Below are 16,846 nucleotides of genomic sequence, written 5' to 3'. Positions count from 1 at the left end.
CGAGAGCCCAGCTTCGAATTAAACGATACAAGGTGCTTTGCATGGTGAAAGTGTTTACTCTTGTTTAACTGCAATTTCCCAAACTTATTTGCACAGAAAACACTCATTTTGTGATTCTCCATTAACATCTTATAGAATTCAACAAGGCCTACGAGGGACCTGTGGAATATTTGCTTCCTGCCTGCACGAGCTCTCTCCCAGTGTTCTAACCAACCCCACTCCACCTTGAGCCTCACCACCATGGTGTACTTGGGCTGGACAAAGCACCCAAAACCCACGTCCCGCTTGGCAGAAAACTCGCTGCAGTGGCGGGATGTTGTGCAGCTCACCTAGTGTGTGAAACTTCCTTGCACCTCCCACTAACTGGGAAGGCTTCTGCTTCTCTAAGATTCTACTCGCTCTCCCCTGAGCCCTCCCCAGCTGAAAGCGTGGCTTAAAAGGAGAAACCAAACTGCTTCTCAGAACTTCCCAGGCACTAGCCCTGTCTTGGTCACTGGCTTTAATAAACAGGCTCGAATCTGACACAGTGTGGTGCATCCTATTGTTCTAACTCACTCGTCCATAACACCAACAGTGCCCGGACGGCAGAGGCTGTGTGTGGTGTGCGGCCCCTACCGGGCCCAGCCCTGGAGACAGTAGATGACTTCGTAACAAACAGTTGTCCCAGCCTTGGTGAAGAACTGGCTCTACCCCCCTAACACCACCATGACCACCACCACTACCAACAACAACAACAACAACAATGCCTGTTTTCTTGGCAAATACCAACATCCCAGGTGCTTATGTCCCTTGTATATTTGTCTAGAAACTACACACATCACCCTGAACACTTGAAATCATCTCTAGATGACTTATAATACTTGGAACAACATCGGTGCTGGGTGAGTAGTTGTTATACTGTATTATTGGGGAAATAAGGACAAGGAAAGAGTCCATAATGTTCAGTACAGACACAAGGACTTCTCACATGTTTTTTATCCCAGGCTGACTGAATCACTGGATGTGGAGGCCTGGATACAGAGGGCCAACATGTTTGCCATATAGTGAGAGCTCGCGGAGCTCAATAGTGCCTGAAGGTCTGCTTTATTTTCTGTGGGTCTGAACACAGAGTAAGACAGACAGGAAGCCCTGCAAGCTTGACATTGTCACAAACCAAGAAACTGAAAGGAGCTTCTCACATGGGAATCACACAATACTACAGCACCAGAATAGTTAAAATTCAAAGCCTGATTAATGAAAAAAATCAAGTTAAATGGCAAGAAAAGCTAATTTTCAAAGTCAATTCATAAACTGAGTTTTGGGAAGATGACCCGGGTGCTCAGGTAAGAAGAGCTCAAGGTAGAAGAAGCAGATTCAGGGGGCAGCCCTTCCAGGGAGCAGACCAAGGAACCACACACCAGCAAATCCCCAGGGCAAGAAACCAGGCCGCTGCACGATGAAGTCCTTGCAGTTCTCCTGAGTCAGTTAGGGGGAAAATACATCGGACTGAGAAAAACACAAAGGAAACTATCAAGACTGGATTTGCTCACAATGTCTAGCTCATCGCAAGGTGAAACAATACCAAATCCTGGAAAGAAAAGATATTTTATTTTAAGCTTAGAAAATTCATGAAATATCAAAAGACTGTGAAAAAACTAAATATAGATATTTAAAATAGGCATAATCATTGTTGTGTTTTTAGTGATCTTTAAAATGTCAATTTGAATTTCTAAAAACTATATTCCATTCTTATTTTTGCTTTGACAAATTGGCAGGTTTCTTTTTCATAAACTCTTTACATATAGAAACTAAGACATTTGAAATAAGGTTGTTGGGTGAGATGATCTATAAAGCGCAAGGCACTGCTTTTATTGTAAATTTTATAACTAAATGGATTTTGCTGATCTCACCTTGCAACTTGAACTGGATACTTTTCTTCTGCATTTTATATTGCTCTTGAGAGTAGAAAGTAGAAAATGAACCTCAACATAGGTAAAATGACACCAGAGCACATAGATTCCAATGCCTGGCTGGCAGTAGGGGGTAGTTTCTGCCCCCGTTCCCCACAGGAAATATGCCGCCCTCTCCCTGTGCGGGCCTCAGTATCAACACCTCCCAGGACATTTCCTCAGTGCTCCAACTCTCTGAGAACAGTGCCAGGCTGTGGGAACCCAGCGTAGGGTTTCCAACCACAGTTAGCCAGGGCCACCACATGGTGGGTTTTCCTCGCCAGTCCTACCAGGGCCATGCTGGCTCCAACCCTCCCAGCGCAGGCTGTCTGGGACACACCCACACTCAGAGCTTCACACAGCACTCTGGAAAGGAGCAGAGGGAGAATTTACAGATTAAGTAACTTCTGCCCAAAACATTGAGCTATTCCTGGTAAAATCTGGAAGCATTGCCAAGGGTAGCTAGAGACTCCCATGGATGGCCCAGATAAGTCAGAAAAAAATATCCGCTAATTATGAGCATAGAAAATAAGATGAGGCTTTATCTGGGACGGGCTTCTGCTGCAGGTCTGCAGAGCTGGCTGCTTGAAGTAAACCCAGCGAGAGCAGGAGAGGCTGGGAGTCCCCGTTGGCTGCATGCCTCAGTGAGGAGACCTGGCTCCCTGTCAAGTAAGAGCTAAGACCAAATGAAGGGGCTCCCCAATACCCAAGACAGAAAATCAGGAAAGGGTCGTGCTACCCGAGGGTTAGATGTGGTGCTGAGGATGAGCCGTCCTGCCCACAGCACAGAAGAGAGTGCCCACTCAGGGAGCCAGGGTACAGGGGAGAAGGGCCAGGATCCCAATGCAAACAGGTTGGCACTGTTTGACTCTGGGGGGAGGAGGAAAACAGATGTTCAGCAAGACAGTGGCATTGGTGTGTTCGAGCAGGCAGCTGGGCAGGTACAAGCCACAGTGGGAGAGAAAGGAAACCCTGTGAAGGGACAGGGTCCCAGTTTCCTGGGGCTGTGGCCTCAGAACTTCCTTGGCAGGGCACACTGAAGCCCTTCCAGGTTCCCCACCGCATTATCCTGCACAGTCACATCTGGTGGACTCAGACCCATAGCAACCATGCCTAGCCTGATTAGGCCTCATTTGCATACACACACACACACACACACACACACACACACACACAGGCTTGTCTGTTCCAACTAAGACCATAAAGTCCAGATCCTCCCTTCCCAACATGAAGGTGGAGCCTCACAGTTGACTGGAAGCAGACCTGAGGGCCACAGACCACTCCCCACATTGTAGGAAAACAAGAGAATCCAACCCGTCCTTGAAGCATGGGGCCTTCTCTGCGTGACCTGCCTGGATCGCTCCCAAGTGTACCACGGCTATAACAGGCAGCAGCTAACACTGGCTCTGCCCTCGGCTCTCCTGAGTATGCTGCACAACCCTGTCTGATAAAAGTTAGCTAAGAGGGCACTTCACTTGTTATCCAATAACGAGCTTACTAAAAACTACTCCTTTCTGACTCTGAGTTCCCCTCCGTGGACTGTTTAATAAATCTTGAGGAGGATCCAAAATTCATGATTTAACAACATAGTGCAGACCAGCAGCCTTGTCAAGACTGATCTCATAATTTCAGTAATAAGGTGGATGAGTGGGGAGGAGAGGACAAGTTGGATGGACAGATCAGGAAGATGAGAGATTAGCTAGGCAGTAGAGACTACACAGATGATAGAGATAAATAAAATAAGCAGATAATTTACAAAACCAAAAAAACTGTAAAGCATCTATAAAAGATAACAAATAGATCTCTTAATACTACTAAGGGTTAGGGTTATAAAGATTAGAGCAGAAATCAGTGCAATGGAAACTAAGAAATGATAAAAAAAATCAATGAACCAAAGAGTTGGTTTTTTTGAAAGAATAAATAAAATTGATAAACCCTTAGCAAACCTTGTCAAAAAAAAAAAAAGAAAGAAAGAAAGGAAAGGCTCCAATTCATGCAATTAGGAATGAAAAGGGTAAAGTCACAACAGATCCAGCAGAAATCCAGAGGATCATCAATACCTACTTCCAGAACCTGTACTCTAATAAAATAGAGAACACAGAAGAAATGAACAGATTTCTAGATACATATGAATTACCAAAGTTGAATGAAGAAGATAAAAAATTCTAAACATCTCATTTATGATCAGTGAAATTGAAAAACATAATTAAAAATTTACCAACAAAGAAAAGCCCAGGTCCCGATGGATTCATTGCTGAATTCTACAAGACATTTAGAGAAGAACTATTGCCACTACTCTTTAAACTTTTCAATGAAATTGAAAGGGAAACAATACTTCCAAATTCATTCCTGGAATTGTTACTTTGATTCCAAAACCAGGGAAAGACCCAACCAAAAAAAGAGAACTACAGACCAATCTCCCTAATGAACAGATGCAAAAATCCTCAATAAGATACTGGCAAACAGAATACAGAGGGTCACCAAGAAAATCATACAGCCTGACCAAGTTGGATTTATCCCAGGGGTGCAAAGATGGTTCAACATATGAAAATCAATAAATGTGATGCACTATAGTAACAGAGTCAAGGACAAAATCCATATAGATGCACAAAAAGCACTTGACAAAATTCAACACCCATTCATGATAAAAACCCTCCAGAAAATTGGAATAGATGGTCTTTCTCTCAACTTGAAATGTTGTTGAAAAACCAACAGCCATCATCAAATTAAATGGTTAAAAACTGAAAACCTTCACACTAAAATCAGGAACAAGACAAGGATGCCCACTATCACCACTCCTCTTTGATATAGTTCTGGAAACATTAGCCACATCAATTAGACAAGAGAAAGAAATTAAAGCAATAAAGACAGGAAAGGAAGAAGTGAAACTGTCATTATTTGATGATGATATGATACTCTACATTGAAGACACAAAGAACTCTGCCAAAAGACTTCTAGACTTGATTGACAGATTCAGTAGAGTAGCTGGATACAAGGTAAACACTCAAAAATCAATAGCTTTCTTGTACACAAATAACAGACTCACTGAGAATGAAATTAGGGAAACAATCACTTTCACAATAGGATCCAAAAAATGAAATATCTAGGAATCAATTTAACAGAGGAAGCAAAAGACCTCTACATTGAGAACTATTAACACTCTGAAAAAGAGACTCAAGAGGATGTAAGAAAATGGAAAGACATCCCTTTTTCCTAGGTAGGAATAATCAATATAGTGAAAATGTCCATACTTCCAAAACTGCTATACAGATTCAACGCAATCCCAATTAAAATCCCAACAGTATATTTCACAGAACTAGAGAAAACAATCCAAAAATTTATTTGGAAACAGAAAAAAACTAGAATAGCAAAAGCAATTCTAGGCATCACAGACATGGCAATGGGTATCACCATCCCCAACTTGAAACTATACTCTAAAGCTACTCTGATAAAAACAGCATAGTACTGGCAAAGAAACAGATCCAAGGATCAGTGGAATACATTAGAAGATGCAGAAACAACTCCAGACATACTCAGGTACCTCATCTTTGACAAAGGAGCCAACCATCTTCACTGGAGGAGAGATAGTCTCTTTAATAAATAGTGTTGGAAAAACTGGATTTCAATTTGCCAAAAATTAAAACTAGACCAGTATCTTTCACCATGCACTACACTAAAATTGAAGTGAATTAAAATCTAAATATTAAAACAGAAACACTAAATTTTCTGGAAGATAAGTTAGGAAGAACTCTTGAAGATATTGGCATAGGAAAAGACTTCATGAACAAATCCTCAGCAGCCCGGGAACTAGCACAAAGAATCAACAATTGGGATCTCATCTTTTTTAAAAAGCTTCTGCACTACAAGAGAAATCACCAACAGAGCTAAGAAACAACCTACAACGTGGGGGAAAAAATTTACCAGCTGTTCCTCAGACAAAGGTCTACTATCTGGAATATATAAAGAACTCAAAAAATCAGATCCCCCCAAATATAAAGACCCAATTCAAAAATGGCCATCTGCAATGAACAGACATTTCTCAGACAAAGAAGTAAAAGCAGTAAATAAATACATGAAAGATGTTCAACATCATTGGTCATTCGAGAGATGCAAATGAAAACAACACTGAGATTCCACCTCACCCCAAAAAGAATGGCTGCTATCAAGAAATCAACCAATAACAAATGATGACAGGGTTTTGGGAGAAAGGAAGCTTTCTCCATTGTTGGGGGAGTGCAGACTGGTGCAACCACTATGGAAGTCAATATGGAGATACCTCAAAGAGCTTGGACTAGAGGTTCCATTTGACCCAGCTATCCTTCTGCTGGGTATCTTTCCAAAAGAAAAGGATCATACCACAGTGATATATGCAGACCCATGTTTATAGCAGCACAGTTTGCAATAGTAAAACTTGGAAAAAGCCCAAATGCCCATCAACTGGAGACTGGATAAAAGATGTGATTTTTTTATAAAATGGAGTACTACTCAGCCATAAAGAATGAGAAACTTGAGGCATTTATAGCTAAGTAGATGCACACTGAGGCTATACTCAAGTGAAATTAATAGGACATGCATGTGTAAATACCAAATAGTTTCTCTGGTGTGAAAATCTAAAAGTGTAAATAAAGATCAAAATATATAGTTGATATTGTGTAATAGGAAGAAAAGGTCTAAAGAAGTAGGGCAAGTGGATGGAGTAAGGGAAAGGAAAGAAGGGAAAAGAAAAAATACGTGAAAAGGAAAAATGTGGAAACAAAGTCTTTGTAAATAGGTAGGGTGGAGGGGGTGAGGGGAGGGCAGGAGAATGGGGAACAATAAGAACCAAGACAGATCATGTAAAGATACAAGATCCCGATGATTAATGTAACTGGATTGTATACCTAAATTGTACCGATAAGCTAAAACATCTAAAAAAACACAAAGATTCAAAACATATATGAGCACTGGGCGTGGTGGCACACACCTGTAATCCCAGCATTTGGGAGGCTGAGGCAGGAGGATCTCTGTGAGTTCGAGACCAGCCTGGGTTACATAGTGAGTTCCAGGGCAGTCTGAACTACATAGTGAGACCCTGTCTCAAAAGAATATATATATATATATTATATATATATGTATGTATGTATGTATATTTATATATATGTATGTATATGTATATATATATATGTATATGAAGAAATACCTTATTAAAGGAAGATATACCTTATTAAAACAATAGCTGATATGCAGAAATGTGAATCCTTTTTTTGTTTTTGTTTTTTTAAGACAGGTTCACATTGTGTAGTTCAAGCTGGCCTTGCCAACAGTTTCAGTCAAATCTCAATTTTTTTACTTGGATAAAATGATTTAAACATCTATTTGAAAACTTAATAATTTAGAATAGCCAGTTATTATAAAGAAAAACTGAGCTGTCATCCAGTATTGTAAAGTATTTCTAAAGCCACCCTTGGCAGGCGAGAAAGAGCTCTGGGACTGTCAACAAAACACAATGGCTCTAAATAGACTGAAACCTGGAAGTTGATACATAAAAAGACAGCATTCTACCCACGTGGGAAAGGCGAGCTTGCTTACTGCACGGAGGTGGGGAGCGGCTGGGTCGGAAGGGGGTTTGGCCCGTGTGAAGTCCACGCTGAGTGGGAACAGAGAGCAGGACACAGACGCGACACGCAGCCGGGCCTGCCCCAAGTCGCCCTGGATCTCCAGGAATGCAGCGCGCACCTGCTACTACCCGCGCCTCCCGTGGGCGACACCGGAGGCTCAGCAGGCAGAGGTCGTCACGCAAGTCCTCCTGAAGTACGTCCGGGCAGGTGGCTGACGAACGCCGGTTACCAGCCTTCGAAGTAAGGAACGCCAACCTGCAGCGACGCAAAGGACTGCGTTTATTATAAAAAGGGCTCATTTCGTTATTTTTGAAATAGCGGATCCCACAGAAGAGTCTGAGTTGAACTCTGCCTCCTTCATCCCCGGGATCGCAGCCCACGCTCAGGCCGCCTCTGCTGCAAGGCCACACTCGGCACCACGCGCCTCTCAACGGCCTGAATCGCTCCGGCTCGGCTTTGCGTGAGGCGAGTCTCGGGGTCGACCTCACCCCACGTCCCCTTACTCCCCTCTACCAAGACAACAGTTACATTGGGTCATTTTAACTCTTTCGCATCATTTTAAGGCTTTTTGAGTCATTTGAAATGATTTTAATTTGCTCGATACTCTTGTTACCATGACGGCTGGAATTCAGAATTTCTCTCACCCATTGAATAATCTATGACATAAGTTGCATAAAAACAGTCATTTAGGCTACCAGCGGTCCCACTGGGCCCCTTTCCAGGTGTAGGAAATGTGACAACACAGCGGTGCAGGGCTGTTTCTCATCAGACCACACGCAGTACTGGCTTGCAATTTTACATGTGAAGGCTTATAGTTTTAGAGCGTGCAGAAGATGGGCCGTGAGGGGCCCATCCGGCAGGCTCTCCGCCCACTTGGACCAGCTGTGACTCCGCAGAAGGCAGGGCGGGCAGGCCAGGGGCCGACAACCAGCAGGACAAGAGGACTCTTGCTCTATGTGATCCGCTCCTGGCGCAGAGCTCTTACACCTTTAGGATTTCCTAAGAGTGGCGGGATTACCTTTCCTTCCAGCGAGATGACTTGTCGGAGCCTGTGGGTTGCTTCAGGTTTGGGGGGCGGTGCTGGTCATCAGGAAGACAGAGGCACAATGAGAAGACTGGAAAGTTCAGCTTGCCTCCTCCCAGCGCTCCGTGGAAAAGAGGTGGGCTGACACTGAGCTAACCAAAGAGGCCAGTGATACATACACACTCACACTCACCCCTGTCCGAAAGAGCTCTGGGGATCCTTCGAAAGACCCTCTAAGATAAATCGGTAGAGGTAAGGAAGGTGCTCCCCTGAGTCTCAGAGCCATCCCAGCGTTCACGGAGCAGAAGGCAGGCTGCCAGAAGCTGACCTCCAGCCGGGTTGGACAGAGTGTAGTTGGCCTGCCACTTGTCACTGCTGACCAGAGTGAGGGCAGCCTTGTGGGGCTGGTCCCTTCACCTGAGGAGTCTCCTGCTCCTCACCAGCACAGAACTAGAGAACCAGGATAACCGCTACAGAGCAATGAACCGAATGACAAGACAGTGGCTTGGCGTTGGAGAAGGAAAGAAATGGTTGGCATGGGGAGTACAGAAGACACCTCCTTGTGGGCAGAAATGTGCTACTTCAGCCTCTGCTGACCTGTCTTCCATGGGACCAGTGGCTCCTGCCGAGGTTCAGGGGTGCAGCTGTCAGAATAACAAGGTAGCAGCACATCCTCCTGGCCAGCGCCATCTCCTGAGGATTTTGCCAACGAGCCCCTTGATAAGCCAGGTAGGCAGCTCACGACCTGCTCAGCCATCCTGAAGGTTCCAGGCAGACAGGGGTTACTCGCAATAAAATCTCCTCAGGAAGAACTTGGGCCTGTCAGATATAACGGCACACACAATGCACTTTGCAATCAAATGCATCGGACTGAAAAACTATGGTTACCATGAAGTCTTTACAAATGTCATGAAAAGATGACTTCTTTTTGTTAATTTGTAACACCTAGGGTTCATCAAGTTAAAAGTGACAGAAAACCCAGTCCAGAATGGCCAAAGCAAAACGGGATCTGTGAGATCACATGAGCTACATATCTGCAGATAAATGTAATGACATATCCCGTTTATTATTGAGCAGCCCAATGACTCTGAGAGCAAAGGGCCTGGGATTTCGCTCAGTGGTGCTGTCACCTGCCTCACAAGCACAAGGACCCAAGTTCAATCCCCAGCACCAAAAATAATAATAATAATAATAATAATAATAATAATAATAATAATAATAAAGAGTAAAATCAGTACATAGTTTCTAGAACATAGTTCCTGCACCATGTCTCCTGGCACTCTCCTCACAGATATCCAGGCTTCCTCAAACTGTCTGGAACCTCTTCTTTCAGGAGTATCAGACAACCCCGTGATGGCCCTCACCTGCCCCACTGATCTAAAGTGTTCGATATACTAATTTGCCCAAGTGCCACCATCTCAAAGAGGAGACTGTCAGTCTTGGCGCTGACCACTGGGGAGGTTCCCTATGTATGTTTTAAGGGTGGGTGGCTTTGTCTTCATTCTACATTAAAGGTGTGCTTTCTCTGAGAAGACTAAAGCCACCTCTGCTCCGACAGGGAGAGTTGCATGGAAAAGTGCCTTTCTTCCTGTCTTATTTTTTAAAACATAATGTATGGATGAGACAGGCTTTGAAATTTACATTCAGAAAATACTGATCTCATATGCATGATTTCAGCCCCCAGAAGGAATAAAAATATTTGACTCTGGTTCAGTGAGTTTACAACATTGTGATCGATACAGAGATTAACCTTTTAAAAAGCACCCGATATTACATTAGCATCTACTTTGACCTTTGAGAAAATATGAATGTCTAGCTAGATATCCCTGAAGCCCCAGATAGAAGGGGGCTTTAAAATTCTATGAGGAATTTTATTCTAGTCTAATGTTAGTCAGTACTCATGGTCCTTTTGAATCACACCAACCAAAGCACTTTCAGATGTTGCTTGTAGTACAGTATTTTCGAAACAGTATGTTCTCTGGAGACCTTTTCTACATTTTGATTTCACTTACAAACTTACTGTTTTTTTAAATCTCACAAAATTAGTTATGTCTGAGTAAATCTCAAACAAAAGCAAAATATAGCAATGAAAGCTTTATCGGAGCTAAATTCCACAGTAAAACTCAATAGGTATCTACATTTAAAGGAACAGGAAAAAATCTAACTTTATAGATTTATTGACCCCTGTAATATTGCTTAGGTAGGGGAGATATGTGGTAGATTGGTTCCCATGAAAGAACCCCCAGGAAAAAAATCTGAGTGCAAGAATCCAGCATGAGAATAATCTCTAGTTAGAAAACAATCATCTCCAAGGAAAGAAAATAAAATTTTATCCTCCCTAAGAGGTGCACAAAGAGAATTCCGGGGGAAAATGAGGCCGTGATAGAAAGAGCAGAGACGCGGAATGAGGTTGATGGCCCCGCCGTCTTCGAAGGGGAACAGGGGCTCCGGCAGCCGACACAGTGACGCCCCGAAACTCTGCGCATGTCCACACTGTTCACGACAAACTCCACCGGCCAGCAAGAAACGCTCACGAGTCCACATAGATTCCTTTCCTTAGAGGCAAGAGGGCACTGAGGACTGGGGGCGTTATAAACGCAAGATCCTCGTCAGTAGAGAATAAACGTCATTGTAGCTACCCAACATGTTTGCCACCAAAAAGAGGCCAGAAAACTCCATGGAAAACAAAGAGGTGCACAGCAAAGTTACTGAAGTTGATAAAATAACAGGCCTGTGCAGAAAAGCCAGCCTGAGTGTAGAACTACGGGACAGTGACCCTGGCTGGTTGGCTCTGACTGCAGAGAGAGGACAGATCCCGCCCAGGGAGCCAGCCCCAGCACACGTCCTTTCAGGGGCAGAGACAGCAACACGCATAGGAAGGGAGGCGAGCTCACTGGGGACTGATGAGTGAAGGGGAAAGCAACAAGAGGACATCTTCCAGAACCACAAAAAATGAAAACCATAGCTTACAAAAGCTGCAATCCACCACACTGACCACAGAGGGCGCTCTGAAACCAAGAGTCTCAGAACTGACCCCTATGGGCGTCTGTTCCCGGAGAGCGTGAGTGAAAGCGGACTTCACCGCCCCGGGGATAAAATAGCCTGAGACTGCAAACACTGAACAACAAAGATGTCTCAAAAAAATCCCAGTGTAAACTAGAGGAAAACACAGGATGACAGCACTCTGTATGGCACTATACACTCATAAACAAGCACGTGAAACCATGAACACAACTTGAATCCGAAACCCAAATGCTAAGAGCAGAAACAGATAAAAATGTAAAGAAATAAAATGAGAAGTTAAAGAAAAAGCACAAATTACGTCAGAAGGTGTTCGAGAAATAATATAACCAAATGAAAATGCAGTAAGGGGGCACTGAAAAAACAAAGAAAGAAAAAAAAAGATAAAAATAATTTAAGTAACAAAATAAATCTAAAGGAAATTGGTTGAAATGGAAGGCAAGTCACTACCACTCCATATAAGAGATCCACAAACCAAGGAAGCATAATACTTAAAACTAAGGGGAAACCCTTTCTAGAATAAAAGAAGACGCACCGCTATGTGTTCGAAGCCCTGTGGCGCACCCAGGGATGTTTTAGAAAAAATTATCAGACTTCAAAAAGAAATGTTTAAAACCTCCAGGCCTGCGGTAAAATGATCAAACTGTTTACAACAGTAAGAGAATTAGGCACCCACCAAAGTCCCCGACTCTCACAGAAAGGAGGCAACAGGGGAGCCATGTTTCCACAGAACTCAACGCGGGCATGTGAACAAAGGACAGATCAGAGAAGCCAGGCTCTCAGAAATATGAACAGACGTAGAAACACAGTCCTGAGCTGCAAAACTCAAGGGGCTCCCATAGAAACCTCACCCACCAGAGGGCAGGGACACCGGCAAAACCCTAAGTTGAGCGTCAAGTACACTCAGGTGTGGACTTGCGGCAAAGTACTGTAGATCTTAGAATACTGTGCAAATGTTGTCGATTTGAAAGCAGAAATAATTTGATTAATATGGGGGTCGAGAAAGAAGTAAAAAGTAGAATAAACTTACCAAAGGTCATGTAGGCAGTAAGTAGAAATCAAAGACAGACGAAGTAGATATTAAAGATTAAGTAGAAAACAAAGGACTAACAGGATTTGATTAGGCATGAGAATAAAGGTAATCACCGGAACAAAACTATTAATTTTTCTAATTGTACAAAGTATTTAGAAAAGAAAAAGTATACAGGCCCGGGATTCAGCTCAGTGGTGTCACCACCTGCCTCACAAGCAAAAGGTCCTGAGTTCGATCCCCGGTACCAAAATTAATAAAAATAGTAATTATACATACATACATATATATATATATATATGTATGTATGTATATATCATACAGAAGCATGACAACAAAAATATCAGATGCTGTACATAGCAGCATGATAAAATTACACAGTGATGTGAATCACATTAATAAATGTGATTAAACTAAATTCACCCTCTGAAAGAAAACAGTATTTTTATTTTGTTTCACAAAGTAAGTCCCAACAATATTCTGAATTTAAAGGACACACCTAGAACAAAGTAAGTTAAAAGCCAAGCAAGGTGTTTATAACCCTAAAATCCAATAGAGAAGGGTGACAGGGGTGAAGGGAGGGCAGGGGTATGGGGAAAAGACAAGAACCAAGACATATCACGTAAAGGTACAAGATCCCAGTGATAAATGTGACTATACTTTTTGCTTCAAATGTACCAATAAACTTAATGGAAACAAATAATCCTAATATCCAAGCAAATTCAAGCCAAAGAGCACCAAGCATGACAAAGTGTAAAACCTGTAAGTACAAAAAGCTTCCGACTCTCAGAGAAGATAGGACAGTAATAAATATGTATCCACCAAATATCATAACCACCTTTGAAAAGCAAGCAGTAAGATACTCAAAGAGAAATTAACAGAGACGCACCTATAACAGGAGATATTTAACACATCACTGTAAGTACAAGATGGATAAAGCAGACAAAAATAAGGGTATGGAAGACCCAGCATAACCACCATATAAATTATATAAGTACATGAATTTACACAGTGACACTAGAGAGTGCACCTCCTTTTCAAACACACATGGAACATGATAAAATTTGGTTACAAAGAAACCAGAAGTAAGTTCCATTAAACTAGAAATTTATAACAAAATAAATAAAAACATTCTTCAACCAGAAAATCGAATTAAACATCCAATCATCAAACAAAAGTAAAAAAATACAGGTAAAAGTCAACAGAAAAGATAGAAATTCTACAGATTGAACTCTATAGGATGTGTTTAAAGCAATCATCAGGGGGAAAAGTATAGGTTTAAACATTTATTTTGGAAAGGAAAACAAATAAAATAAATTTTCATTTCAAAAAACTAGTAAAAGAACAAAATTAACAAAAAAAAGTACAAGGAAGGCAACGATAAAGATAAAAATAGAAGTTAATGAGGTGGAAAATAGAAAACTAGATCTAACAAATAAATCAAAATCTTATTTTAAAAATAAAACTAGGCAGATTGCAAGTTGCTAATTAAACATCAGTCCACAGATAAAATAATCATGGAAACAGACAAAACTTTGAAATGACCCTGAGAAGCCAGTTGTAAACCATGTCCAATGTTCTATAAAACAATCATCAATTCATAGTCTATTTGAATATTCCTGATCCAGATAAAATCATAACCTAGCATATTGTTTTTCTCTTTCAGAACAGTTCTACAAAGCTGTAATAATTAGGAAGGGTCATCCAGGTAGATCAACGGACGGGAGAAGATCTCCTCGCCTGCTTCTGCCCACCTCGTGGAAGTAATTCAAGGAAGAAGCATTGAGGATCAGGTTAGCATCTGGCTGAGTCAGGAGCGCCGCACCCATCTCTCGTGAGAAAAGTCCGAGGCCTGTTAGGGCTGTAACAATCCGCCCCCTTGGGTGTGCAGAGATCTGACCTTAGACAGATAAACTGTTCCTCTCAAGAACCTCTAAAGTCCTGACTCCATTCACCACAGCCCCTAAAGCGTATAATTCTAAAACTAACATGTGGCCAATAAAGATGTGCCAAATATCCCGACTCCACCCTGGCTCCACCCCTACCTTGCCCTACCCAATAGCGATCCAATGGCACCACCCTGGCTCCACCCCCGCCTTACCCTATATAAACCTGTGCATTTGCTGACTAAAGCGGAACTGTTGCAGAAACCTCCCCGGAACCTGCCTGGTGATTTCGAGCCTTGCCTTCCCAGTCCAGGCCCCCTGAACCCTGTTCCACGAGCGGGCTCCCAGATGAAAACAACGGACAACAACTCTTTCCTCAAACAGAAGCAGTCTTCCACATCCACAGGCCAAAAAACTCAAAACTTCGAGCTCGTAAAAAAATTAACTCAAAATGTAAAACTAAAACTTAACATAGACTCAAGAGTAAAACTACAAACCTTTTTTTGTAAAGGAAAAAAACTCTTCGGCATCCAGGACTAGGTAAAGAATTCTTACAGTACCACATTTCTGAGCCAAGAGTGTAATACATAAAAGGAAAAGTTGACACATTCGGCCTTATCGAGATTCAAAAATGTGTTGCGTAGAAGAATCCGTTAAGTGAATGAATAAACTATCTATACACTGTGACAAGATGACACGGCAACTTTATTCATAACTGCCCCAAATGGGGAACAACTCAGATTTGTCTAAAGAGTGAATTATTAAACAAACTGTAGTACCATCCATCCCATGGGATGCAATAAAAGAAATTAAATATTGATATATGAGTCAATTTGGTTGAATCACCAGGCAATTACATTGAGTTTAAAAAGCCAACCTAAGAAGGTCACATCCTGTATGATTCCATTTATATAACACTCCTAGGATGACAACGTTTTAGAAACAGAAATCAGATTGTGGGAGGGGGTAGAGGGGAGAGGAAGAGGGCAAGATATCAAAGAACACACAAGGGAACCTTGTGGAAATCAGATTCTCCACACCATGGCTACATCCACCTCAGTGTCCTGGTTGTGATATTGTACCACAGTTTCTCAAAATTTTATTTTTAGAAGGAACTGGGTAATAGGTCCAGGACTGCTGGATTATTTCATACAACTGTGCATGAATCCTCAAGCATCTTGAAAGGCCATTTAAAATTTTAATAAAACCAGAAAATATTTAGACAGAAATACAGCTAAAAATCTGTGTTTTGACTATAGAATAGCTAAAAGCCTTGTGAAACATTTAATACACCAAAAAACTAAAAAAATAGTCACAACGTATATATCAGAACAGATTCCTTCAGGTGCATAGGGAGAGTCTAAAATATAGGGAAAATTCAAAGTTCTCAAGAAAAAGACATAAGCAAAGGATATGAGTGGAAAGTTTATAAAATAATAAATGTATGTATCCAGTACTTCTCGGAAAGAATTTAATCTCAGTGGAATTAATAGAAACAAAATATGAATCTATTGTTCACTGTCAAGATGAGTCATGTGTGTTTAAAGCGGTAATAATGAGCCAAGAGCAGTGGCACACACCTGTAACCCTAGCAGCTGGGAGGCTGAGGCAGGAGGATCACCATGCGTTTGAGACCAGACTGCACTACAAAGTGAAACCCTGTCTCAAAAAAAAAAAAAAAACAGATGGCAGTAGTGATTTTCAGGAGTGAGCACGACAAGCTGAGTGACAACAACCCTCCCATATACCAGCTTGTCAAGATTTATCTGGATTCTTAAACATAACTCACTTAGGGCAATTGGATGTCAGGAAAATTATTTCCAATGAATCAGAAATGAAACAAATTTTTATTTATAGAGATGCTTATCACACCACTGATAATAATAAAGAACCTGAACCAATTTCAATATTCAACAAAGGTAAAATAAACAGGAATATACTTGCATGGTATATGCATAAATATATTCTATTCTGGAAGAATAATTAATGGTCTGGTAAAATGGGCACAATGTACTATGAAGAAAAAAAGGTAGGACATAATGTGATTTTAATACTCTGATATAAAAAGAAATATGTGTAGTACGGTAGGCAGGGAAAATGTAAGAAAACACAAAATTGCAATCAGCGGTATTTCTGGGTAGCAGAATTATAGGTTATGGACATATTTTATTCTTTTGCATATTTAAGTACATATTTATAGTCAGAAAATAGTAATAAAACAGGAAGTCAACATTTCGCACTGTGAATCATGGGAAGCCATTTTTATAGAACAAATTTTGAAATGGGGTTGAGGGTCAGTGCGGGCATCGAAATTGCTCGTCAGAACGTCAAGCAGAGCCGGGCGTACGACAAGGGCGACC

The 16,846-nt window shown here is 41.7% G+C and overlaps 1 protein-coding gene across 10 annotated transcripts in view; it reads right to left on the bottom strand.

The window, feature by feature from the left end:
• Oca2 (OCA2 melanosomal transmembrane protein) overlaps window positions 1–16,846 on the bottom strand; it is a 231,444-nt gene that overhangs the window by 54,351 nt on the left and 160,247 nt on the right. For 6 of the 10 annotated variants that reach the window (XM_010612938.3, XM_010612936.3, XM_010612942.3 and 3 more), the window contains one exon: window positions 7,644–7,780. The exons of the other annotated variants lie outside the window; for them this stretch is intronic. In XM_010612938.3, coding sequence (XP_010611240.1) covers window positions 7,644–7,780 — 137 coding nt within the window. The remainder of the gene's footprint in view (window positions 1–7,643; window positions 7,781–16,846) is intronic. 10 annotated transcript variants of the gene reach the window in all.

The sequence above is a fragment of the Fukomys damarensis genome, unplaced genomic scaffold (assembly GCF_012274545.1).
Source record: "Fukomys damarensis isolate Sample0158 unplaced genomic scaffold, DMR_v1.0_HiC HiC_scaffold_7, whole genome shotgun sequence".
Lineage (NCBI taxonomy): Eukaryota > Metazoa > Chordata > Mammalia > Rodentia > Bathyergidae > Fukomys > Fukomys damarensis.
Note: the sequence above shows the minus strand (reverse complement) of the source record. Positions and strands in the feature narration are given on the sequence as shown.